Below are 26,018 nucleotides of genomic sequence, written 5' to 3' on the forward strand. Positions count from 1 at the left end.
GAAAGCGATTTTGGTTTTATTAAAATATGCAACATGTAGAGCACTTATTATGTGTCAGGCATAATTCTAAAGATGTCCCAAACATTAGCTCTCTCAATCCTCACAACCACCCATAAGGTATAACCCCCATTTTACAGGTGAGGAAACTGAGGCCTGTGGAATTTAAACAACTTGCCTAAGGTCATCAAGTAAAGAAGTGGGGGAGATGGGATCCCAAGCTCCAGTATCCATGTGTTTAACCACTGTGCTCTGCTTGGGGATGGGGGTGGGGGGACAAAAATATATATTCTGCTGTAAAACCTCCCATTTTACAGATGGAAAAACTGAGGCCTACCCAGATGAAGGGACTGGCTCAGGAAGTAGGGGGGACAATCACTAGAGCAAATCAGGACTCTTAATCCTAGCCTAGGCTCTGTCTTGGTCCCACTGCAAACCCAGCAGCTCTCCTTGGTTCCATCTCCCTGGTACCTATTATCTTATTGGGGTCTCTTGAGGGCCCAGTGAGGGAGCAAATAATAAGATTTCAATTCTGGCACCATTTTACTAAAGGCAAAAGCTAGTTATTCCCCTTCCCTTTTATTTTTTCATTCTGACTACTAAAGGATAGATGATCATTGCACAAATTTTTACAAAGATCAGATAAGAAAAAAAAGAAAGAAAAAGGAAAATCACCTTAAAATTTCTTCTTGAACACTGGTGTATTTTCAAGATTTTTTTTTGCACCCTCTCTGTTTTTTATAAGCATTCAAGCTGGGAGGCAAGAGATTTGGTTTCTAGTCCTGGCTTGCTGTGTGACCTTGGACAAGTCCCTGCCCTTCTCTGGGCCTCAGGCTCACCTGTGAAATGAAAGTTTGGACACGGTGACCTCAGAGGAGGCCCCTCGCAGCTCAGACCTTCTGTTTCTGCTTCTGTTTCTGGGACTGGCAGAAGGGACACAAGCAGGCTGTCTCTCTGAGAGGTATGCATGGCTGACAGTTCCCAGCACGTCACCCATGGGAGGATGCGATGGCCCTGTAAACAGCCTTCATTGCAAGCACAGCATTCCCAGGCCTGCCTGCTTACTGGGCCCATATGGTGCCCCCTGCCCTTTACCAGCCAGCCCTGGTAAGTTCTTTTCCCTCAGGCTCCAGAATGCCCTCTCTACTGCCCCACCCCCCAGATGGCTCGGAGTAAGAGAGCTGGGGGGCTCAGCCCTGAGGACCTACCTACCCATGCCATAGAGAAGAAGACAGCCTGGTGTGAAAAGCTAGAGAGAGGGAAGAAGGGAGGAAGGGAGGAAGGAAAGGAACATTGACTCTATTCCAACTCCATTTGGACCCCTTGCTAGGCATTTGGGATTCAGAAATGAATCAGAAAAACTTAACTGCCCTTGAAGGACACAAAGTCTAGTGGGGGCAAGAAGAGTAGAAACAGACAGCAGTAACACTTGCAATGCTGAAAGCTTAGGCCTGTGGGGTCCCACGGAGAGAAGTCAGGGAAGGCTTATTGAAGGAGGCAGCTTTATAGGTGAGTTCTCAAAGTCAGGACACAGCCTTTCCATCTCATGTTATTTAATCCTTACAGACCGCCCTGTGAAATAGGGCTGCCCCTTTTACAGATGAGGCTCAGAAAGGTGAGTTCACAACCACCAAAAGAAGGAAAACTGGTCTCAGAGCCCTGGCACTCTATTCTGGCCTATGGGTCTGGGTTTGAGTTTGATCCCAGCCTTTGACTTGCAGAGACCTTGAGTGAATGCTTCTCTCCCAGGCCTCAGGCTCTTATCTGTAAAGTGGGTCTAATCCTGGCTGCAGTGTTGCTGGAGGAGGAAAGGACAGAATGGCTGAAAAAGCACTTAACTTACAAACCGAGAGAAGAAATGTCAGGTGGAAATAGCACAACCCTACTTTTCCCCTGACACAGGAATAGGACTCCTGCCTTCTGAGCCAGGAGCAATCCCAGAGGCTGAAGTTCGCCTTCCTGAGGCACCCCCATCTAGAAGCAGCCAGGATCTCTATGTTCTCCTTTTGACTCCCTTTGGCAAAGCCTGATGGGAAGGCACAGGATCTTAGAGAGAGTTCTAAATCTTGGAGTTAGAACATCTGTGCTTGAGGAATTCTAGCATTCAGACTCCCCTCGAAGTGTCTCCTAGCAAGCAGGACAGGGTCTGGGTCTAGTTCATGCTGCACCTGGCGCTGGGAGGTTGGAAGGATCACTAGAGAGAGGACCCCATCTCATTTTACAGATATAGATTAAAACACAGAGAGGGGAAGGTCACATAGCAAGTCAGAGCTAGAACTAAGGCTTCTTTCCCTAACCTCAGAGCATAACACTGCAGTATATACTACTTCTGAGGCTATTTGGGGAGTGGGGTGAGCAAGGGACCGGCCAGCGGCCAGCGAGGCCAGGTGGTGCCAAGCCTGGGTGTTACTGCGTGAGTAAAGTGAAACTGGTCTTGCAAAGGCAAACTTTTATACTCCTGTCCCGTTCCCAGCAAAGTTCTACAACCTCCACCTCTCCTCCTAAGCCTCCCACTGTCCTGGGCACCCCGTTCTCTTGAACATGACCCTTCTCTCCAGCCCGCAGTCTCCCCATCTATAAAATGGTCTCCAAGTACCTTTCCTCTGTGCTGTCTAGAAATCCTAGGCCCGCGGCGGGGGCGGCGGCTCACGGACCCTCAGGTTCCTACAAGGTGGGGAGTAAGAGGACTGGGGAGAGGGAGGAAAAGAACGGGCACCTAGGGCTGTTGGCTTCCTTTGTCTGGACAGCCTAGGGGAGCCGAGGCCAGGGGCCCCGAGGGGCCAGCCGGGTGGTAGTGGGCGGGGCCTAGCCGGCCCTCGCCCCGCCCCGTCGGACGTCGGCGCGGAGCTAGCGCCAGGAGGGGAGGAGCGCGGAGTCCTCTCGCCGCCCGGCCCCCGCGGAAAGTTTTCCCTGACGGAGTTTTGGCGGCGGCGGCGGCCACAGCAGCCATGGACGCGCTCAAGTCCGCCGGACGGGCGCTGATTCGGAGCCCCAGCCTCGCCAAGCAGAGCTGGGGGGGCGGCGGCCGGCACCGAAGTGAGTGTGCGCGTCTGCCGGGGCCGGGCGGGGGCTCGGGCCGCGTGGACTGTCCTCCCGTGGGCACCCGGGGGGAGAGGCGGGGCCTGACCCGCGCCCTGCGGTCTGGCGCGGCCCTCGGGGCCCTTCGGGGTTAGAGGTCATCTGGGGTCAAGTTGTGCTCCCCTCCTGCTCGGTGCAGCTGGGGAGGAGGGACAGAAGCTGGGGGAAGAGACCCGAGCTCGGGGTTCCCAGGTGCAGGCGGCAGTGGGAGAAGGGAGGGTTGCAAGTCAGGGAGACTTGCGCGACCCTCGACACCTCCCCACGGCTCCTCCCGGAACAGCCAGGGGAGGCAGGAGCTCGTTGTCGGCGCCCGGGTGCAGGGGCTTGGGAACATGCACCCATCCCCTGCATCCCTGCGCCCCAGCCGCGACGTTAGCGGCCGGCGGGAACCCACTGGCCCCCTACCCCTGTCCAACCCAGGAGGTCATCTTTTGAATCCCGGGAGCCCGGGCTCGCAGGTTCCTACTTGAATTTGGGAGCGAGGCTCATCCTGGGGTCTCAGGAGGTACCACAAACCGGGCCATTTAGACTCCTGCATTCCCTACTCTAGCCGGGTCCAGGTAGCGAGGCTGGCGTCTTGGCTATTTTTGAAACCTGTTTTCTCTCTCACCTTCCCCCTCGGGCTTCCCAGGTCCCTGGGTGCCTAGGTGAATAACAGACTCGCCACCACCTCTCCCCAGGGCGTCTGGGAGGTTGGGAGGGGCCTCATCCGGCCCCCCTCCTCTCTCGTTCTCAAGTTACTCTCAGGGAAACAGTCACCTGGCACCTTCCCCTGAGGCCTGAGAAACCCAGCCCAAGTCCCTGTGAGGACGAATGGGGTGGCTTGCCTGGAGTCACCTAGGCCTTCCTGGTAGATAAGGAGCCAAAGCCAAGTCTCCTACTCACTCCCACCGGCAACAACCTGAACTCTGGCCACGCCCCCCACCAGGAAACCACTGACGGTACAGTCACACTCCACCCTCCTTCCCTGTTTGAAATCCAGGTCTCAGCCAGGGGAACTGGGTTCCCTTAGCCCAGGAGTGCCAGCGTGTCTGGGCCTAGAGAGCCTGCCCTGCCCCTCCTCTTGAACTCTGCTGTACCAGCCTCCTAAACCCAGACTGGCACTGGGAACATGGGCTGATGCCTGCTGGTGGGGATGGTGTCAGAGACCCCTTAGGGCCAGGCCAGGGATGCACCATCCCCCACACTTAATGATTCCCAAAATAGCCTCTTTAAATATTTGTGGGATTTGACCAGGACTTCTGAGAATGATGGACTGTTTCAGTGGGGAAACCCTGCGGTTTTCTCCTGGGATGAGAGAGGGGGTGGCTCTGGGCAAGGGAAGGACACTTAGAAGCCCCTCTCAATCTGGGGAACTGGAAATCTTGGATGATGGAAAAGAGTTTCTCCTGCCAGCTCTGATCTTGGACAAGCTATTGGTCTTTTCTGATCCTCAGTTTCCTCATCTACAAAATGGGGAGAAAAATTCTAACCTGGCTAGAATGTTGAGAAAGTTATTGATAACCATGCTTCCTTTTGGCACCTAATTGGTTTCCTTCTCCCCCACTCCCCTTCCCCCTGCCTGTCATGTGTGTGTTCCACATTACTGTTACTGTGGTGGAACAAATTTTGGGGACTCAGAGCCTGTCTGCACCTGCAGAAGAAAGGAGAGGAGACTCCCCTCCCCTGCAGACCCCCAGTAAGTCCAGAGTGCTGTCCTACAGCCATCTGGACCCAGAATGAGCTGGCTGGAATCCCCACCTGTCTCGTTAGTAAGTCTCAATGTCCTCCTATGTAAATTGTAAATAACAGTAGTACCCACCTCAGATTTTTTTTGTTGGGGTTAAATGAACTTGTGTTTTGCCTGGCATAGAGAAAGAGTTTGATAAATGGTAACAACTACTGCTTTTACAGTGTTTTTGCTTTCATTTACTTGCTCCTATGAAGTAACAGAGCGGGGATTCTCATCAGACTCATTTTAGAGATAAAAGAACAGAGGCTCAGGGAAGTAGAGTCACTGATCCTGAGGCAGAGCTTCCAGCACAGCTTCCAAGAGGCAGTGCTCCAAATCCCCTGCTCAGAGGGCTTATCACTGTGCCTCATGGACTCTGGCCATGGCTGGAGCCGGGGCAGGCCCCATCCCAGCTTGGGCTGGCAGCCCCTGAGGACAGTGGTGGCCACAGGATAGAGAGGGAAGCTGTGCAGTGTGTCCGGGGTGGAGGGTGGGGGCAGCCTGGCATAGGGTGGTATCCTAGCCACGCCTTGAGCTTAGCCCTTAAGGACTGGGTGAAGGGTAGACTTGACACCAGCTATTCGCTGTGACCTGCTCCTCAGCCCTCAAGGTCCTCAGCTGAGATAAGCAGAATCATTGTTTTATTTGTGGAGAAACTGAGGCCCAGAGAAGGGAGGCAGGTTGCTTGAGGTCACACAGCAAAGCCAGGAACCCAGGCTTCTTTGCACTGAACCTCGTGGCCTGTCTCCCAGTTAGTCCTGACTTCAAATGAGGACTCTGCCCCTCTCCCACAAGAGGCTCCCTCCCCCCTGTACTCCTCCCCCCTCCACCATCTCTTCAAGAACCATAAATATTTTATCTCAGTCCCTGGCCAGGGATTTTCCTTTCTTTCAGCTACCTAGAAGGCTGACTCACCCTGGCCCCTCAGTACCCTTCTTTCCAAGAGGGGTCCCTCTGACCCTCAGGCTCCTTCATGGGTTGTGCCAGCCTGTCAAGAGAATAGCTAAAGAAATATGAGGCAGTAAAGCTAGTTCATACTGGTAGGCAGGGGCAGAGGATCTAGTCATACTTATTTATAGTATTTACAATAAAAGATGTAAATAAACCCCCAAAGCATAATATTTCTTGAGCACTGACTGTGTGTCAGGTACTGGTAGAGGTGTTGGGGAGTCTGGTGAACGAGTTGGTCTCTCTTCCGCTAGTACTTAACCCTGACCAGGTTGCAAATGAGCCGTACGGTTATGAGTAGTGGTGATGCTATAAAGAAAGATAAAGGGATGAGGAAATGATGGGGACGGATTCCCTAGATAGCGTGGTATCTTCATTTGGGTTCTTCTAGAAGCAGATGCTGAGACAAAGATCTGAGTACAAGTCATTTATTTGGGAAGAGGTCCCAGGAAATATTCTTAGGAGAAGTGAGTAGGGAAGGGAGTCCAACAAGTGGACGCTATGAAGCCACTTACGCTGTGGACGACAAGTACCATCCAGTGGGACGCTCTGGGAGGCCGTGTAGAATGTGCTCTGCAGTTACTCTGTTTCAGGGGCAGTTCTGTTCATGGTGGGTGCGGGGCTGCTGGGGATGGCAGCTCCAGTGTCCCGGTCTGCATGGTGTCTCTGGCCGCCAGAGCTGCAGGCATGTCAGGTGGCATGTATGGATAAAGGGGATAAAGGTGAGGCACTGATAGTGTCAGCGCAGGGAGTCAGGGACGGCCTCTTGGAGAAAGTGACTTGGAACCCACGTGTGAGTACAAGCAGGGAGGAATCGGGGAATAGCAAGTGCAGGGACATTTAAATGGAGGCTGGGACTCTGCTTCTCACAGATCTGGCAGCTGAGGGGTATGCGGCTTGAAGGATCAGGTCACCCACGGCCCTGAGGGTGAGCCAGGCACTCCTTTGAGGCAGCTCTGCAGGGCAGGATGCCCTCCCCTCCTGGGTGATGCTAAGCCTGACCCCTGCCTGGCCTGAGAAGGGCATGGTGCGCTGCAGGAGGGGGTGAAAACAACATAGGCGGTGGGATTCAAGGACCAGCACTGTCAGTGATGAGCCATGGCCAGACTCCTGAGCTTCTTTATCTGCGAAACGGGAATCCTAACATCTCTTTGACTCTTCTCAGAAAATACTGCAAATGGCTGTGTACACATTAAAGCTCTTTGCACCTGACCCTTGGAAATGACAATAGCTCACACTTCAGTGGCACTTGGTATGTATTAGGCATGGTTCTAAGCCTACCTCGTATGTGAACTCATTTCATCCTCACAACACCCCATGCGGGGGATTCTGTTATTGTCCCCATCAAGTGAGGAAACTGAGGACCAGGGAGGTGGAGGGACTGTGAACCCCACAGTCCGTCTCCAGACCCCCTCGTTTAACCGTGGCAGCATATTTTTCTCTTATAGTGTAGGTAGGAACTTAGCCAATGGTAGCTGCTGCTATTATCATTTTTTCATTTTCTTTTGATAATCTTAACAACTTCTGACATTTTGCCTAGCTCTTCACATCCTGAACCTTTTTCCGATGCTGCTCCTGAGGGACTGAACCCATTTGTCAGATAAGGAGAGCGTGGCTTAGAGAAGCAGCCACACTCCAGGTCACAGCAAGCGCTCACGTTCCCTTCTGAAATGTCACTCTGTGGCGTCTGAGGCCATCTCTCCACCAGGGTGGAGGAGGGTGGAGGCCCAGGTCCCAGTCAGAGGCTCCCCCCGGCCCGTAAGTTTGGCTGCAGCTCTGATATTCCAGGTTCCTGGGTCAGCAGAAGGGACCCAGGGGCAGCCTGCCTCGCTCTGACTCCGGGGCACGGGTTCTTAATGAGGATAGAGCACATGTTTGCAGCCGCGAGCTAGACTGGGCATATGGACTGTCCCCAGCTAACTCCGACAGCAGGTCATCTGTAAAATTGCAAAGTTAAAATAGTGTAGTCATTACCCACCACAGGGCCAGAAATAACCCAGACCGGAACAAGGCTGTGGACTCAGGCCTGTACTTGTCTGGGGCCTCTGGGAGCTCTTCCTGAAGCCCGGGCTCCTCCTGGAAAGGAGCCTGTGGCCTCCAGCCTATGCGAGGTGGCTGGACGGGGAGCAGGGCGGGCGTAGTGAATCCTACCTCTGTGTATAGTGAGTGCTCTCAGGTGCCGGGTTTTGGGGGGGAGCGTGGGGCACGAGAGACTATACACCTCATTGAAGAGATGAGTCATGCCCAGAAGTATAGGGGCAGAGGCAGGCTTCCCTAGAGGGGAAGGAGGATCTCTGCTGGTCCTGGGAGGGCAGGGTGACGGGGGGTGGGCAAGGGAGAAGTAGGACGAGGCAGGGCGGCAACACTGGGCAAGAGTGCACCTTCTCCATGCCAGCTTCGAGGGAGGCAGACATGAATGGAAGTCCTTCAAGAGGAAGACACGGTATGCAGCTGCTTGGCAGTGGATGACGTGGCTGTGGGAGAAAACCCAGGAAATCCACGCTCGAGGAGCTCGAGCAGCCCACTCATGGAAGGGATGAGGCCCGGTAGCAGGCGTAACTATGGGCGAGCCTTCTGCTGAGCACGTTACCTTTTATTATCTCATCAAAGGGTCACAACAGCCCTGGGAACTGGGGACTACTGTTTCCCTCACTTTATATATAGATGAGAAAACTGAGGCTCAGGGAAAGTAATTAACTTGCTCAAGACCACTCAGTGTCCGATCTGGGATTCTAGGATTAAGGCCCTTGCTCTTAGCCTCTAGGCTCTACTGCCTCAAAGAAGGCTTCCTGGAGGAGGCGGGATGCGAGGGGTTTCGATCAAGCGAGGGGAAGGGCATTTCTGGTAGAGGGAACCACTTGAACAGAGGCACAGAAGTGGGAAAGTAAATGCGACTTCATGAGGAAGAAGCTCTGCACGGTTGGAGCTTCTGTTTATGTGTGCACGGGCATGTACACGAGTGTGGGCAGTGTGTGCACATGCAGGGATATCGTGGCAGAGAAGACTGGGGAACCTGTAACTGCCCAGCAGTCACTGTGGAAATTGCTGCGGGTGCGGGGCCTGGCTTGTGTGAACTTGCATCTTCTCTGAGTCTCAGTTTTATCATCTGTCCAGTGAGGGGTTTGGGCATAAGGTCTCCGAGGCTGATGAGTCGCAACCAGTCTACTAGGGCCCTCTTCCAAGGGGTCAAAGAATAGGAGAAAGATCAGGCTAGAGAAGGAGGAATGCAGAAAAATGCTGAGCATTTCAGAGGCCATGGAGGGCTGGGGAATGTTTTGACAGCAAAGAGGTCGTCTGTGACCTTGGCAAGCTTTGGCCCTTTGGAATGGAGGGAGCAGAGCGGAAGTGGCTTTGGAGAAGGGCCAGGAAAGGGCTGAACCCTGGAAATGAGGTGGGGGGGTGGTGTTTGTTCTACAGCAGCGATAGATGATGAGATGAACGAGGCCACCCCTCATTGATTGGTATTGCTGCCTGGAGCCTTGTGTTGAGAAATAATCCAGAGTCTATTAACCAGATGGAATAGAGCTGCAATTGATTAGCAATGTCTGCCAAGGACACAGGCGACAGGCATTGTAGCACGTACTTTGCCATCCTTGCTTAGATGGATCTCTGGTTGAAAATGGTGGTCTGGGTATCTACTGACAGAGGGGAAGCCTTGGGAATTAGGAATTGTGGGAGGAAATAATCTCTGGCTCTAGGAACTTCTCTGGGACCTTTTGTTAAAAATAACATAGTTTTCCTCATGGGAAGATACTATGGCCTAGTGGATAGGAGCTTGGGTTTTAGTCAGATTGACAGCTAATTTGACATATTACTTGTCCTTGGAGCCTCGGTTTTCTCATCTGTGAAATGGGAATGAAAAGATTGCCTGCTTGCAAGGTAACCGTTTTAGAGGTAATGGTAAGAGCTGCTGCTTTGTGATTCTTGTCGTCTTTGTTACTTAATAGCTGTTTTGTCCTGATAGTTATGGAGGTGTTCTTTAAGAGCAAGGCCCATATGTGAGTTGCTCCTGGGCCCCCATCACCCAATCCAGGACTAGGACACCTCAGGGACTTTTCGGTTCATTTTGGAGGGTCAAATGAAATAGGTTCGTAGTTGACAGGACAAAGGATAGGGTCCCTTTGGGTCTTCTCAGTGAGGCCCGAGGGTGAAGGCTGGAGGGCAGTGGGCCAGGGGCCAGAGCTAAGCATGGGGTTGGAGGCTTTGCAGGCCTGAATGAAGCCTTGGGGTTGTCCAGGTCAGTCCTTCACTCATCAAATACCGAGTGCCAGCGGCATGCCAGGCTCTGAATGACGGGTCAGCGAGTCTCTGCTCACCTGGATCTCCGTCCAGGGGGACTGGGCACACCTGTAAATTCTTGTATTCCCTCCCCCCACCACCAAACACATGCATTCTTGTTCAAATCCTCATCTGAATAGTCTCAGAGAGGGACAGTGGCTTGCTCAAGTCAAAGCCAGAGAGACATGTGGGTGTACAAGCTCCTTCTGGATGGTGGAGAAGGAGGCAGAGCCACTGGAGAACTAGAGCTCTAGGACCGTTGTTAGGACCTGTCAGGGCCTCAGCTACCCTGGAACCAATGATGCCCAGTCCTAAACTTTCTTCCTGTGGCTCTACCATCAGAACCAGTGAGAGTCACAAGAAGAGACAGGGAGGGCACAGGATTTCTCCCAGCTTCCTTCCCAAGAAATGGTCTGGGGAAGCTGGCCCTGGCCATCTCTGTGGTGGCCCCTAGAAGCTGATTCCTGTTTGGATCCTGCTCTTTCCAGTATTGTGTGTGAGGCTGAAGAGCAGTTTCCTCATCTGTAAAGTGGGTACAATCCTAATACTTCCTACAGTTGCACCATGTGAGAGAGGATGATGAGGGATGGACAAAGGGAGCATGGGATGGGAATTCATCCTGGTGATGGGTTTGAGGCGTCCCTGGAGACCTTCCTTCTGGCCTCTGCCTCCCAGCTGATGAGTGATCTAATGCCTCCCAGGAGGAGCCGTGGGGATGGTAAAACCACTGATGGAGACCACACTTCCCCTCCTGCCCCCTGCCTGCTCAGGGCCCTCTCTCACATGGGTGGGGCGACGTGGGGCCTCTTTCCAACTTTCTCTGCTGATCTGTTTCCCCACCCAGCGAGCCTAGCTTATGCCCTCATTTCCTAAGCTTCCTGACCTCAGTCGTGGTCAGAGTTTTCAGAGGACCCTTCCCATGTGCCCTTCTCTGTGCCATTGCTTCAGCCCAGGCATTATTAGTCTCCAAGAGGAGAAGGGACTTCCCCAAGACCATGCAGGCGATAGGAAACAGAGCTGGGATATGAACTCAGATCTGCCAGCTTCAGGGGGCCTTTGTATCATGTCATGTGGGCAGTCACCTCCCCCTTTCCTCCTGACCCTTGCCCCACCCCCATTCTCCTTGGCCTGTTCTCTTTCCTGGTCCCCCTTCCTGATCTCTGTGGCTGTGTAGATGGAGGAAAGCAGAGCAGGCTGGGACTGTGGAAACCACCCAGATTTTAATTTTGACCCCAACCCTTTACTCATTGTATGTGGCCTTTGCTGAGGACTGCCTCTCGGAGCCTCAGTTTCCTAATCTTTAAAGTGGGGAGGGTATCCATCTCACTGGATTGCATTGAAAATTCAGTAAGAAAATGACATGGTTTGTCATAACAATGCAAGTGTTAGCATTGAAGTTGAGTTTGGGCTTTGGACTTGAAAGTATGCGTTTGAATCTTGGCTCTTGTACTTGCTGGCTCTTCGAACCTGGTTATGTGATTAGACCTCAGTGTCTTTGTAAATGGGTATGATAAAGTGTCTACCTCATAGGTTCTCATGAGGATTAATGAGAATATTTTATGAAAAGCTTCTTAACCATGGTGCTTGGTATGTACTGGAAAATGTTAGCCCTTTACTAAACATAAAAATGATGGTTGATGGCAGGACCTCAATGCCCCTTGCTGGGTCTCCCTGGAAAATAGGGGCTCTGAGAGCTGTTGCTGTGGTGGGCCTGCCCAGCAGGGTCTAAGATCCTGTCCTCTTCTTGCCCAGAGCTGCCTGAGAACTGGACAGACACTCGGGAGACGCTGCTCGAAGGGATGGTCTTCAGCCTGAAGTACCTGGGCATGACGCTGGTGGAGCAGCCCAAGGGCGAGGAGCTGTCGGCAGCCGCCGTCAAGAGGATTGTGGCCACGGTGAGCCCCAGCGGGGGGCCAGGAGCCAGGGCGAGCTCCTTCCGGGGTGCTGCTCGTGCCCTGCTTACTGCCCCTCTCTGAGCTGTCCCTGCCCTTGAGTCCCTTGCATCTGGTAGAGGGAAGCCATTGGGCTTTTGGGGTCAAGGTCAGTGTCCTCCTCTCCAGCAGTTGTGGCCGTGGGCTCTCCCAGCCTCCCCTGCCCCGACTCAGGCTCCCTGCCTAAGGGTTGGTGACTTAGTTCCAGGGAGGGGTCTGGGGGAGGTGGCTGTCACACAACCACTTGCCCTATGGCCTGAAGGACAGGGTCACACACCAGAGATGAGATTCCCCCCTCCTGAGCTCCGAGTAAGCATGAGTTCTATAAGTCCACCTCCCTTGGTGGCCTCAGACCCCGTCAGCTCAGGCCCTGGCATGGTCAGTGGGTAGAGCAGAGAGTCCCCAGGAGTCATCCTGCTGAGTGGTGACAGCCCACTCAGCGCCCAGGGTCTGAGGTCCCTCCTAGCTGTGTGTCCTTCGACAAGTCCCTTAACCTCTCTGAGTCCATTTCCTCCTGAGGAGGATGACTCAATGTCCAGTGCTTGGCAGACAGCAGGTGCTCCAGGAGCAGCAGTTGTCCCTGTTTTTGTTGGAAGAGAGTGTTGGCTGAATTGTCTTCCTCATCGCGTCTACCTAAGCTGAAGCCTCACAGGGCCCTGGGGTGTGGGACCTGGAGCGGCTGGGTGTAGCCCACGAGGGTGGGTCCCAAGCAGGCAGGCAGGCTCCTCTGACCCATGTCTGCCCCAAGGCCAAGGCCAGCGGGAAGAAGCTGCAGAAGGTAACTCTCAAGGTGTCGCCACGGGGCATTATCCTGACGGACAGCGTCACCAACCAGCTCATTGAGAACGTGTCCATTTACAGGTATGCTCATCACTGCCCACTTTCACTCTGCCACTTGGGGCAATGGGTAGAGTGCCCTGTCTGAATCCAGGCTCTACCACTTCCTGTCTGAGTGGCCTTGGAGCCTCAGTTTCCTTATCTCTAAAGGGGGGTGGAAACACCAGCCTTACAGTGTTGTTGTGAAGTGTTGAGTGCACAGCACCTGGCTCACAATAGACACTTGGTTAAGTGACAGTTACTGCTGTCATGATCACTAGTTGCCACGGGCAGCTGAAGCCTCATCTGGACTGGGAACCGCCCTCCCCCCAAGGCATGCTGCTGAGTCAGGCTTGGAGCAGAGAGTTGCAGAGTCACTGCCCTTTTTTCACTAGGAATGTAGCCGCTCCTCTCTGGACATCTGTTCAGGCACTCAGGAAAGCCTGAGAATTCAATGAGGTGACATCTGAAGGCAGTCTGAGGCCAGAATGTAGATGTGTGTGGGAGGGCGGCTGTTTGTGAAGAGGCAGAGCACACAGCCTTTGGAGCCTCAGGCTCCTTGCCACCCCACCCTTGGCTGGTCAGCTGTAGGATTTCAGAGCTGGAGGGGACAGCCCATGTCCATTTTACAGATGAAAAAGCTGAAGGCCAGAAAGGGAATTGCCTGAGGCCTCCCCACGAGGTAGTGGCTGAGCTGGGACTGGGACACCCAGGCCGTAGTTCTGTCCAGCAGGCCCCCATCTGCTAGGCATCCCTCCACCATCTTGCTTTGTCTCCAAAGTGGTGGCTCAGCAGCTGGAGCACAAGCCAGTTTTCTCATCAGTTCTCTTCAATTTTCTCATCTGAAAAGCAGGGGTGATAATAGAACCCATCTCAGAGAACATCTCTGAGAATTTAGTGAAGTGAGACCTGAACGTTGCCTGGTATACAGTAAGGGCTCAGCTATTACGGTTTTGGGGTGTGGCGCAATAAGGAGGTGAAAATGCCTTTCCTTCACTTTCCCCCACTCCTTCCTGCCCAGCCTGGGTCCCCCTCATAGATAGCCCAGGAAGCCAGGGCCAGAGGCCACGTCTGTCTGTTTGGAATCTTACACTGGTGGAGTGGGAGAGCAGGCTCTCTGGGACTCAGGGGAGATGCCCTGTGGGGTGTCCTGGATGTTGTCAGGCCCCCATGCCAGGGTCTGGTGACATTTCCCACTTGCCTTTCAGGATCTCCTACTGCACAGCGGACAAGATGCACGGCAAAGTGTTTGCATATATCGCCCAAAGCCAGCACAACGAGAATCTCGAGTGCCACGCCTTCCTCTGCACCAAGCGGAAAATGGTTAGTGAGGGAGACCAGGGCTTGGGCATGCTCTAGAGTCTTGCCTTGGCAGCCCTGCCCTTGGGGGGCAGCCCTGTGTGGTGGGGAGGCAAGACTTAGATGACACATCACTTAAACATGAAATCCCTGGGAACCCCGAGTGGTGCTGAGAGCCAAGGGCACTAAGACACCTGTCAAAGTGGGCTGCCCTGGCTGGCCAGCCTGGCTTGTGGGTGGTGACAAGCCTATGTCCTCCGTGAGTGCCCTGGGCCCGTTCTCTCTGTAACACGATTTGTTGGATTTGAGATTTTAGGGAGGTCTCCAGTCAGTAATATGGTCTGGAGGTGCAGAGCCTTGTAGGGATTAGACCTTGGAGATTGGTGATCAGAGGGGTTCAGGGTGAAAGGCACACCCAAGAGTGCTCAGAGGACCCGGCTTGCTGTTGCCAGAGCAGGGAGGGAAATGGCCATTTTTTGGTACCTACTATGCTCCTCTCTCAGTGGTAGGCTTTAAAGTATCTTCTCATTTAATACAGCAGCTCTGTCAGTTGGGAGCTGTTACTGTCTTCGTTGTTCTTATTTTTAACGAGGAAACAGACTCATAGAGGTCAGCTGTCTTCCTGAAGGTGACACAGCTAGCCAGGCAGAGTGATGGGTTTAAAGGCCCGATTCCCCACTCCCTGCATGACGGGGAGGAGCCAGGAGCTCCTGGCCCCATTTCCAGGCCACGCCCTGGCTGCATCGAGCTGGGATAAGTGGGGACCTCAGTGGTCTCTAGACATTTGTCTTGAACTTTGGAGCAAGCAGTCAGCGTGACCTTTGGTGTTGGAAGCCCCCTTCATTTCTGAGGGCCCCAAAGTTTGAGCATTTGCCCAGCAAGGAGGTTCTGGACGTTGATTGATTTAGTATTGGCCTCTGTTAACCTCTGTGTGTGCAGCCCAGAGCCCCAATCTCCATGCCCTGTGGTCCTGGGAGCCAAGGAGACTAGATCTGCACCACTCCCCCTGTCAACAAGGACACATCAAGGACGTCACAATCTTTAGTGGCCCCCAGACTTTCTGCTTCCCATTAGGCAGCTTTAGATATGAAAACAGTTTCCTATTGCTGCTGTAAGAGCTTACGACAAACGTAGTGGGTTAAAACAACACAAATTTATTCTCTCACGGTTCTGGAGTCAGAAGTCCGAAACGAAGGCTCCAGCGGAGGTGCGTTTCCTTGCCTTTTGAAGTTCTAGAGACCATTTGCATCCTTGGTTCGCGGCCCCCTTCTCCAGCCTCAGGGTCAGTGGTGTAGCATCTCCCCATCTCCCTCTCTGCTTCTCTCAGCACGTGGCTATTTCTGACTTGAACCCTCCTGCCTCCCTGTCGTAAGGCCCCTTGTGATTGGCTCACTGCGTAATCCAGGATAACCTCCCACCTCAAAATTCTTAACTGAATCATATCTGCAAAGTCGCTTTTGCCATGTGAGGTATATTCACAGGTTCCAGGGATTAGGATGTGGACATCTCTTCAGGGGCCACAGTTCAGCCTACCTGTCTTTGGTCTCCTGTAAGGGGCACTACAGGAGGAGACAGACTCGGGGTCTGATCCTGGCTAACGTGTGCTGTGTGACCATGGATAAAACCCTGTCCTTCTCTGGGTTGCTTGCCCATCAGCAGAATGAGGAGGTCACCTCAGTGACCTCCAGGATTGTTCTGAAAGGCCCCAGTTTCTTCTGTGCATCTTTTTTCTTTCCTGCAGGCTCAGTGTCGCAGGCCATTCACCCAGGGCCTCGTGATGCCCCAGCTCCCTGAGCTGCAGTGGCTTCTCCCGTGACGGTGGATTCCTGGCTTTGTTTCTTACGAGGCCACACAGACTTAAAAACACAGGCTCATTATGTCCCCATTGTTTGTCTCTTCCTCCCCACTGACCAGAGCAGGCGCTGAGCAGGGCAGCTGGCCAGGGCCATTGCTGCAGAGCAGAGATGGGGCGAGGGGCAGCTTCCAAGACACACAGGTTTCCTCTGGGAAGAGGAAGTTGGGGGGTAAAAGAAAACGGATGCTGGCCAAGCAGCTAAGCGAGGCCTGGCCCAAAGCCAGAGGACTTCACACAGGCCGGTCCAAATGAACCTGCCCCCGGCCAGCAGGTCAGTTACTAAGGAAAACAGCCCGGCCACGGCTTGATGCTGCCAGCAGAGCGCTGGTTGGGCAGAAGGAAGGGCTCCTGCTGGACACATAGGCCGAGAGGCTCACTCTTCATGGCAGGTCCTCCTGTCTGTGTCAGGAGCTGACTGGCTGGATCACCGCCTTTCCTTCTTCCTTACCCTCTCCTACTTGGACTGTCCCCTTCAGGCAGCCCTGGGAAGGCCCCTTGAAGAGACAGCCCAGCCCAGGGAGGTGTAAAAGACCACCTGCTGCAAAGGTGGTGTTCTTGTGCCTCCCAAAGCCTCAGCTGAGTCCATGCTGACAGTGTGTTGATGGCCTGGTGGCCATGATGGAAATCCCGAGATTCTCAGCTTAGTGGGCGTTTCTGAAGAGGAGGCAGCAGGTGAAATGGGTGCCTCAGGTTTGCCAGTCCACCTCCATGGATGTTTGCTGCTGCCTGTCCCCAGCTAAGCCCTGTGTCCGGCGGGCACAGGAGGCCCAGGGGATAGATAGGTCATGGAGAAACGAACAAGGCAGTGGGGGAGAAGAAGCCGAGTTCAGTAACCGGAATACAGGGGTCTTGGTTCTAGCGCGGAGGTTATTAAGTCTCACTGGAAGTCAGCGAGACGTCCCAGAGCAGGAGACAGCAGGAGATGTTTTGAATTGGGCTTTGAAGGATGAGTAATAGGTAGGAGTTTGCCAGGCCATGAGAAAGGGGATGAAGGAAGTCAGAGGGAATTAGCAAGTGTGAAGACACAGAGGTGTGAAATTAAGTGGAGTGATTGGTAGTGGGGGACTCCATTGTCACTGCAGCCTGAGTGGAAGGCAAGATAGAACCATCCTGCAGGGAGCTTTCACTTTGAATGTTGACAAGGTCCTCGGTCCTTTTGGCTGGGGCCCACAGTGGCCACATCCCCCCCTTGCCTGAATGCCTGAATGAGCAAGATGCCTATGACCGACCAGGGTGGGGGGCAAGGGCTTCCTTTCTGGGCTGCCCACCAGTTGGGCTCAGCTCAGGCAGCACAACGATCAGGCCTCCCTTCCCTCGTAGCCCCTGTTGGGCACCGCCAGGAAGTTTCTGTACAAAGCAATGTTCGCATCTGCCTAACTGGGAAACCTCTGCAAGCACTTCAGCCTCTGGGCTCTGAAGTGAGGGTGGAGTTACTGTGGTCGAAGGGAGCCCAGGGTTGTGGTGCCGGTGGGCTGAGAGTGAGCAGTGACACCCTTAATCCTGCCCCGGGCGGGGGGCTTGGGCAGAGCTGTTGTCCCTTCTGTGGCCATTGGAATCCCTTGGGTAATCCTTTTGTGCAAGGACTGTAGGGACATAGGACCCGACTTGGTCTGAGTACCAGGCTGGAATCCGGGATCCCAGGGTCCCAGCCCAGCTCTGCAGCCCTAAGCTAGACCTGGCCTCTTTGAGGAGCTAACAGCCTGGTTACCAGGAACAAGACATGGACACAAAAACCGGCAAGGTAGAACCTGGTCAGGGTAATAAGATAGCCCCACAGGCCAGAGGCGCTCAGAGCAGGGGTCGGCATCCGGCCTGCAGAACCAGGGAAGGAAGACACCCCTTCCTCCTTCCCTCTTCTCTTCTCCCCCCTCCTCCCCATCCGTGGGCAGGCCTGAGCAGGTCCTTCCTTGTGGTGCTGCCCAGATTCCTGCAGCAGCCCCAGAAAGCAGGGCCCAACCCCCTCCCAGTCCCTGCCCAGCCTGGGCTTGCAGCCACCTGCACACCTCTGATCTTGGGTTATATTTGGTTTAACTTGCAGCCCAGGACTTCAGGGCTAAAGGGCAGGAGTGTATGCAAATGAACAAGCAGATTTATGCAAAAACACTATCAGGCTTGTGCCCCTAGATTTCCTGGAGGCAAAAATAATGGTGTTTCCATCTCCCTGCCACGTTGGGTGACCAGCCCTTGCTTGGGTGTATAGTGATCTGACTCCAGCTGGTAATTAGCCCATATTTTTAGTTCGTGGGCAATTCTCAATGGTAACTGGGTCTATTAAACTTGATTCAGACGTGACAGTTTAAATGTAAACAGCTGTGAAGAGTTTCATACTTAATTACCATATGTAAGTTTTGCCATAAAGCGTCGGTACTTCCATCAAAAATGTAAATGACAAAGACATTCAAATGACATTTTATACTTCGTGAAGTTTAATTGGCATGGATCAGTCAGCTTGTTTAGGGATTTAAAATTTTTAAAAAGAGTTTGAAAAGCAGTTAGCCACGGATTCATTTCTCAATTAAATTGAGTTGTCTGGCAGAGAGGGAGTGGGGCAGAGGCTGGTTAAGCCTGAACTTGAGCACTTGAAAGGGTCTGGTGCTTTCATCCCTAGGCCCTGGCTATCCGAAGGAAGCTAGACGTTGCTCCCAGCTATAGCTAGTTGCTCTGGGACTTACTCTCCGAGAAGCTGACCTTAACCTTGAACTGGAGTCAGAGAGAGTAAGGAGTTGAGTTGAATGTGGGACAGGATGTAGGTCCTGGCTGGAGTGTGAGACTTCAGCACACCTGCCTCTCAGGCAAATGCAGTTCAGCCAGTACGCTGGACCTCTGCAGCAGGCCTTGGCCTGCTCTCGTAATAGGGTGTCTTACCTTTAGGACGCATCCTGATAGGCTGACGCAGGCATGTGAGCTGGTGACATGATACAGATGGTGACATTTGAGTTGGGTTTGAAGGGTAGATTGAAGTTCCCCAGGGGCGAAGGGCCAAGGTGTGGTCCCTCTGTACAGGTGGGTTATGGCACTGAATGGTTTCAGTCCCCACCATAGGCACTCATTGACATCTTGCTCCTGCCAGGAAATGTATAAGCTCACTACTCCCTTTCAGGGATTTAGTTGTAAGCCCTCTGACTCTTTATAGTACTAAGCACTCAGACCTTTGCTTCTGTGGCTGTGGCTCATTCAGTGGCCTGGCCCTTTCCAACTCTGTTCTCTAATTCCAAGGGCTAAGTTACGGTATGAAGTCCTCGGGTAAGTAGGGAGGGCTTTTCAGAGGAGGTAAGCCTCACAATTAGTTGAACTTAGGGAAGCCCAAAGGGAAGGAAAAAAAAGTAGAGGTGAAACGCCATTGCCAAGGTAGGGGCTGGAATGAGGTGGGAACCTTGGCTGGACTACAAGGGGTGAAGATGGGGCCCCACCTGCCCGGGGAAGGTGTGGCCTCATTATACCCCAGGCTGCTTTGGTGACTTGGGAGGGGCCAGGACTCTGCCTCCATCCATCAGGCATTCCATAGTCTTGGAATAGAGCCAGGTGGGCCTAGCCCGGAACCCCCAGCCTCCAGTTCAGACTTGTTATTACTTGCCTAACATTGCACCTCTCTTCTGACCCCACCTCCTGTTTTTCAGGCCCAGGCTGTCACACTCACAGTAGCTCAGGCCTTCAAAGTCGCCTTTGAGTTTTGGCAGGTGTCCAAGGAAGGTGAGTCTTGTTCACAGACATTATGGGTGGATAGGAGTGCAGAGGGGGTGTTGAGGATGGCTGGCAGGGTGGGGGGGGGGGCTGAGGAGGCGAGGGGGACGGGAAAGGTCCTGGAGTCAGGCTGGATTCACTCCCACCTTCATCACCTACCTAATTTATGACTTTGGACAGGTCCCTTCACCTCTCTGAATTCAGTGTCCCCATCTGAAGAAATGGGAACAGCTGTCTCTCTCCCCCAAGGTGCTTTTGAGGATTAAACGAAATCTGCAAAGTTTCTTTCCTCTTTGCTGGGGACCTAACACCTGCCCCCTGAGGGTGGCCATAGTCTACTCCCTGCCCAGCAATTGCTGGGGACGGAGTGCTGGCTGGGGCTCCAATGCACTGTGCCTTGGTCCCACAGAGAAGGAGAAGAGGGAGAAGCCAGCCAAGAGGGAGGGGACGTCCTAGGCGGGGGCCGCGTCGACAGCACCCCTTCGTTGAAGAACCGTGAGTCTTGGGCAGGGCAAACAGCTGGAAATCAGCTGCGTGACGTGGGGTCTGCCCTTCATCCAGAGGGCCCCACGCCCTCCTGGGCTGGAGCAGACTCTTGGTTTTTTAGTTTTGTTTTGTTGTTAAATAATACGTGATCGTTATAGATAAATTAGAAAATGTAGATAAGGGGGAAAAATTACTCGTTGCAGTGCACGTTCCAGATATGTCCCTATGCAAATACGTAAATATAGGTACACATCTCTCTGTATACACTTTACGTCCCATTGTGTGATCTCTTAAAAGAACCTTAACACCTGTTGTGAATGTAAAAGTTCCAGCCTACACCATTAGTTGGGGAGAGGTGCTCACCCTTGTGGGCAGCTGTCCAGCTGCTTTGGGAGGGGTGCCGAGGGGGGCCTCCGGATGGTCTGAGTGACCAGGGCCTGGGAAAGGCCCACGCCCAGGGAGCAGTCGCAACCAGGGATCGCCCGGGGAGCTCCGGGATGGGGCGAGGAGACGAGGCTGAGAACCTGGAGGCTCCTCTCCCACTGACACGTCTGACCGGCCCTTCCTAGTGGTTGTCACTGGGGACCTGCTGGGACTTGGAAGGAGGATGGCCAAGGCCCCGCTGGTCCACAGTCAGCGCCAACACCACTAACGGGGAGGGGGGAGGCACCGTGGCCTCAGGCCCTGAACAACAGCAGTGTTGTCTGGGTGAGTGTTCGTGTGGCCTGGTGACCCCACAGGGATCCGGTGAGCCTCAGCCTGAATCCTGGATGGGGCCTCAGGGCGGTTCAGGCCCTGGTACCCAGGACTTACAGGCCTCTGGGAGGGCCGGACCCAGCCCAGCAGCACCCAGACCCAGGGGAGGGGGTGAACAATGTTCCCTTTGAACCCAGGGACACGTCCCCAGCGGGCTTGACTCCCAGCACAGCTGTCTCCTCACAATGCCCGGCCTCTTGGCCTGAGCGTCCACAGCTTGGCCCACCGCAGGGCCAGCCAAAGGCTCGCTTGTTCTCGGTGTGGGCAGTTCGCTCCTGACACCCCTGCCCCCTCAGCCGTCTAAATGAGGCGTCTGTGACTTAGGGCAAGCCCCTTGACCTCTGTGAGTCTCAACTTTGTCATCCCTTCAGTGAGGATAATGACCTCTGCGTGCGCAATCACCCAGAGGAACCTGATTTTTTTAATTAAAATTAAAAACTTTTTTTTCATTTGGAAATAATTTCAGACTTACAAAAAAGTTATAAAAACAGCACAAAGAATTCCTGTTCACCCTTCATCCAGATTTCCCCAAATGTTAACATCTTATGTAAATAACCACATCTTATGTAAATAACGATCAAAATCGTTAAAGTGATAGATCTATAGACCTATTCACATTTCTCCATTTGTCCCCACAGTGTCCTTTTTCTTGTCCAGGATCCATTGCAGAATCTCACATTACTTCACTTGTTGTGTGTCTTTAATTTTAAAAAATCTAGAATGTTGAGGGACCTGAAAAACGTCAAATCCCACGGTGTGTTGGGGGCCACCCCGTGTCTGCTGAGCAGGCTCCCAGAGCCTGTTTCTGCTGTCTGGGAGGCACCCTTGCCACCTGCCCATCCTTTCAGGGAAACTGGAGGGGTCACGTCCATTGTTTTCCACCTAGGCTGTGGGATTCCTGCCAGCGTTATTCCTTGAGCTTGGAATTTGGGTTGGGCTTTTGGAAGTAGATGAAAGCAAGAAACCGTCCCCGCCCCTCTTCCTTTTGGAATTTGAAAGCCATACCATCATTTGGTCCAACCCTCTCATTTTATGGCAGGAAAGGCTGAATCTCACAGAGGAGTAGTGACTTGCCTAAGAGGTCACTGGAGGAAGTAACAGAGCTGGGAATTGAGCCCACCCAGGTCTCTAGGCACCCAGCTGCCCTTTCCCATGTCCCTTGTCCCAGGTTTGTCCGTGGGCTGAGATGCTGGTAGCAGTAGCCAGGCTCCCGGGAGGCCTGCCTGTGCCTCTCCCTCCGGGTGCCTGCCAGACCCCTCCGTGTGTGTCTGGGGTCCCTGTAGCTTAACCCAGCGCTCATACAAGCCCCAGCTATGAGCAAGGGCCCCCCCCACTGAGGGTTCATATCTCCTGCTTTGTTTCCCCAAGGAGCTGGATGACGGCCTGGATTGAAGCATTTTTTCAAGGTAATATTAGCTGGGCTCCAGAGGCTGGGAAAGGGGGCCTTGCATTTCGTGGGCTGGTCTCTGGGGCCCTTTGCCATGTCTGAGAACATGAACTCTGACCTTGTCCAGAGCAAAAATCTCAACTTTATACTTCAGGGATAGAGAGCTCACTATCTGGGGTTGGCCAGGTCGGCTCGAAAGCTCTTGCTGTTAAATCAAGAACTATTCCTAGCAGTTGCTCTAACTTAGTCTGAGCTGAACTAAACACACTGCAGCTCAGGTCCTTTCCTACATCTGCTGTAACCTTCAGAAATTGGCTTTTTTGTAGGTGTGTTCCCTCCAGAGGTTTTGCATTTATGAAAGGTGGCAGGGAGAAGGCAATACTTACTTAAGCCCAGGGAGTATTACACAGAGGAGGAATGCCGGGCACAGCAAAGAGATTTTTGGTCCAGCCTGAGATGGTGGATTTCCCCAGTTTCCTAGGGGCCATGCCTGTCACCATGGATACCTTTAGCTTGGGAACACACCACCAAGAAGCCTGAGGAGAGGCCGGGGGAGCTCAGCGTTCCGAGTCAGTCAGGCCTCCCTTTCTCCCTTGGGACCCTCAGAGCTCCCACAGCCCTGTTCCTCCCCCCAAGCCTTTCCTGCTGCAGCCTGGTGGGAAACCCTTCGGCCTGGCCCTGGGGAGGTGTGGGGAGTGGCATTTTGGCCCCTTCATGGAGGCAAAGAAGTCTTTTGACCATCTTCCATGCTTTCCTGGGTGACTACCACCCCTCGTTTGAAAGAAAATCTCCCATTTTCTTTTTCCAGATTACCCAGTGTCATGTGCCCTTTATTAACAACTTGGAAAATCAGCAAAGCGTTAACAGGAAATAATACCATCTCAGAATCCCACAACCCAGACTTTGGTTGCTTAAGTCAGGCTAATCCTATACATATACATTTTTTCTGCATTGATCAGCTCATCAGGTTTGCAGTTGGGGATCCTGATTTTCACTTAGCACTGACATAGCAGGATTTCTCCAGGCGGTTTATTAAAAAGGCGCCTAGAGCACCTCGTTCTTTTAAGGGCATGGGCCGTAATTTACTTAACTCTCCCCTCTTCTCCTCCTAGGTTGTCACCCTTTTTAAGTTCATTTTTGAACAGGACTTCGTTGAGCATAGTTTAGCCAATAGTCTGTCTTCTCATGGTTATACCATCTCCCTCCCACGTGTGCCCCTCTCACTGCCCTCACCGACGAGGTTCCTGATGGAGCCATGGACGGTATAGGTGCCCGCTCTCTCTTTGTGGCAGGAATGCCACTGTCTGCTTCACAGTTTTCTGAGCTGCAGTTCTTTGGCCCCCCGTGTCCTGGCATTTTCCCACCCGTGCCCTCTCAACTTCTGGTGCTGCCAGGCTGGACTGGCTCCGTAGGCCCCTGGCAGCCCCTTGCCTGGGTCCTTGGCTCACACAGCTCTGCCTTCCAGGCTTGCCCAATCTCGGACGAATCCTCAGGTCCTGGACACTGGACTGACAGCACAGGACATCCATTACGCCCAGTGCCTCTCGCCTGTCGACTGGGACAAGCCTGATAGCGGCGGTGCCGAGCAAGACGACCTCTTCAGCTTCTGAGGGCCCAGGGCTGGCGGGACATGTGACCAAAGCCACCTGTGCTTGGGGTGGGGCAGCCCCAGGACCCCCAGCCACCCTTTTCCGGTTGCGTCAGCCTGCAGATCAAAGCTGTGGCCAGTCAAGCAAAGGGAAGGAGAGATTTTTTTTTTTTTTAACCCTGCTTTTTCTTTGCGAACTGAAAGATGCCTTGAATATTATTCAGTGACTTCTGGTTCAACTCGGAAGCTGGTTTTGTGTCAGGCACGAGCCGTGTTACAGCCAGCTTCCTGCCTTCTCGTGAGCAAGCTCTGCTCTGCTGTGCTTGTCAGGGTGGTGACCAAAGCATTTCTTGTCCCTTCTCTCTAAGGACCCAGATTTTTCTGGAGGCAGTCCTGCTCCTCATTGAAGGTAGTCGGAGCATTCATTTCTATCATCTTACAAGCACAGGAGGGCACCGCAGCCTCAGGAGAGGCCTGCATGCTCCAGCTCACCTGTCTCAGGGGTCCCACCGGGCCCGGGCTTGAGCCCCTGACCCGGCGGCCTCTCGGAGACAGGGGCAGCCCTGACCAAAGACGACACGTAGCTGGCACTTTAAAGCACACACAGCAGGGTGGCCCCCGTGGGCTCCTCGATGGTGCTGCAATGCAGAGAGCTTGCTTTCTGTCTTCTTCCGCAAAAAGAGGCCCAAAGTCCCTGTGGAGGGTCCTGTCAGTGCAGAACCAGTGTAACTGGCTGCCCACGGACTCCTAGAATCTGACTGAGACAGTGGGGATCTTCTCTGCACAACTGCCCTCCATTAGGGTCCCCCACCCCGCCCCTGTCCCCCATACAGGTGAGCTTGTGCTCCCTCTCCATTTTGGCTTGTGTGAGTGTCCCCGACCCCCATCTCCCCTGCGTCCAGGGGGAATGGATGAACCTCACACCTGGATTCAGGTAAGAATATTTTGTTGTGCTTTTGCAGATGAGAAAACCGAGGCCACCAGCGTGGAAAGGGTAAAGTCTAGAGTAGAACCCAGACCTGATGCCAAAGCTGCCTTCTCACCTGGGCCTCACACAGCTCCCACCTCCTTTTTCTCTTTCTTTGTTATCCTCCCAGGAACCTAAAACCCCAGCTATTTTCTGACCAAAATGTGTTTCATAACAAACCATCTGGTGCCTTTCCACACAGAAGTGGCGTGAGCCTCTGTGTCCTGCTAGCTATCTCGTTGCTGTTGTCTATGAAAATGGAAGTGTTTGAAGTCTGTTCATTTGGAGGGTGCAACAAAACCAAACTCTGTAAGCGTCACGCTGTTCTTTCCTGACACCCTGACCCTGGGTTGGGACCCACCAGCAGCAGTCTGTGTTCAGGGTCTCCCGTCCCCCAAACCCCACAGGGCTCCCCGCATCCTGAAACCCGACAGAGCTTCCCGCACCATCTCCATCCTGATGTGCGTCCTGAGCCTGGCTTTGCTAACCTTAAATAAGACACAGGATAGTTGGAGCAGGTTACACCAGCCCAGGAAAACACACCGTTTCTTAGAATCAACTTACCTAACTAAGCACTGGAAGCAAAACACAGAAGTGCCTGGGTGAGGGGTGGGGTGGGATTTGTAGTCTTTATCAGAGTACAGGCATAACTTCCATTCCCTGGCACCCCCAGCTCCTGCACCCCACTGCCCACCCCAGACCTTGGTATCGGCCCCTGTATGTGTTATCAGGCAGCAAGTGTACGGCCTGACACAAGCCATCCTTGGCACCAGGGCCCAGGAGTCTCAAGAAAGGCCGTGTATGTTTCTGTGAGTTGGACTGCGGCCTTCGTCTCAGTCTCTGGCTGCCATCGGTCAGTGGGCTCCTGTGTGTCTGCAGATAAGTCTTGTGCTTTTCTTTGTGTTGCTGTAAAAGCATTTCTAATGAGGAAAACAACAAGTAATAAATGTTCTCTTTTTGAAATACAAAGAGCACTTGGATGAAACGGCCTGGTGGCTGGGTGGGATGTGGCGTGCGGGAGCACCTGCCCTCCAGCAGTTGGAGCAGCAGTGACCACAAGCCCAGATGTGGGAGATAATGGTCTCTGATTCCCTGATTGGAGCCCAGCGGGTCCCCCTTTCAAGCAAATGGTGGATGTGTTGAGGTATCTCTGGACAGCTCAGTGGGATAGCACTGAAGAGCTCTCTGAAAATCTAGGTCAGGGCTTCCTAACCAGGGTCTGTGAAGCCCAGGATGTGTA

General features: G+C 53.4%; 1 protein-coding gene across 1 annotated transcript; it reads left to right on the forward strand.

Moving 5' to 3' along the window:
* The first annotated feature begins 2,851 nt into the window (after window positions 1–2,851).
* On the forward strand, window positions 2,852–25,747 carry LDLRAP1 (low density lipoprotein receptor adaptor protein 1). The gene is given in 11 exon segments (XM_033115421.1): window positions 2,852–3,033; window positions 11,765–11,907; window positions 12,692–12,804; window positions 13,968–14,082; window positions 19,531–19,603; window positions 20,006–20,089; window positions 20,650–20,705; window positions 20,707–20,739; window positions 20,741–20,788; window positions 22,205–22,242; window positions 23,689–25,747. Coding segments are annotated over 11 exon segments (936 nt in total). The 5' UTR covers window positions 2,852–2,945; the 3' UTR covers window positions 23,834–25,747.
* The last annotated feature ends 271 nt before the right edge of the window (window positions 25,748–26,018 follow it).

Source organism: Rhinolophus ferrumequinum, chromosome 9 (genome assembly GCF_004115265.2).
Source record: "Rhinolophus ferrumequinum isolate MPI-CBG mRhiFer1 chromosome 9, mRhiFer1_v1.p, whole genome shotgun sequence".
NCBI classification, from domain to species: domain Eukaryota; kingdom Metazoa; phylum Chordata; class Mammalia; order Chiroptera; family Rhinolophidae; genus Rhinolophus; species Rhinolophus ferrumequinum.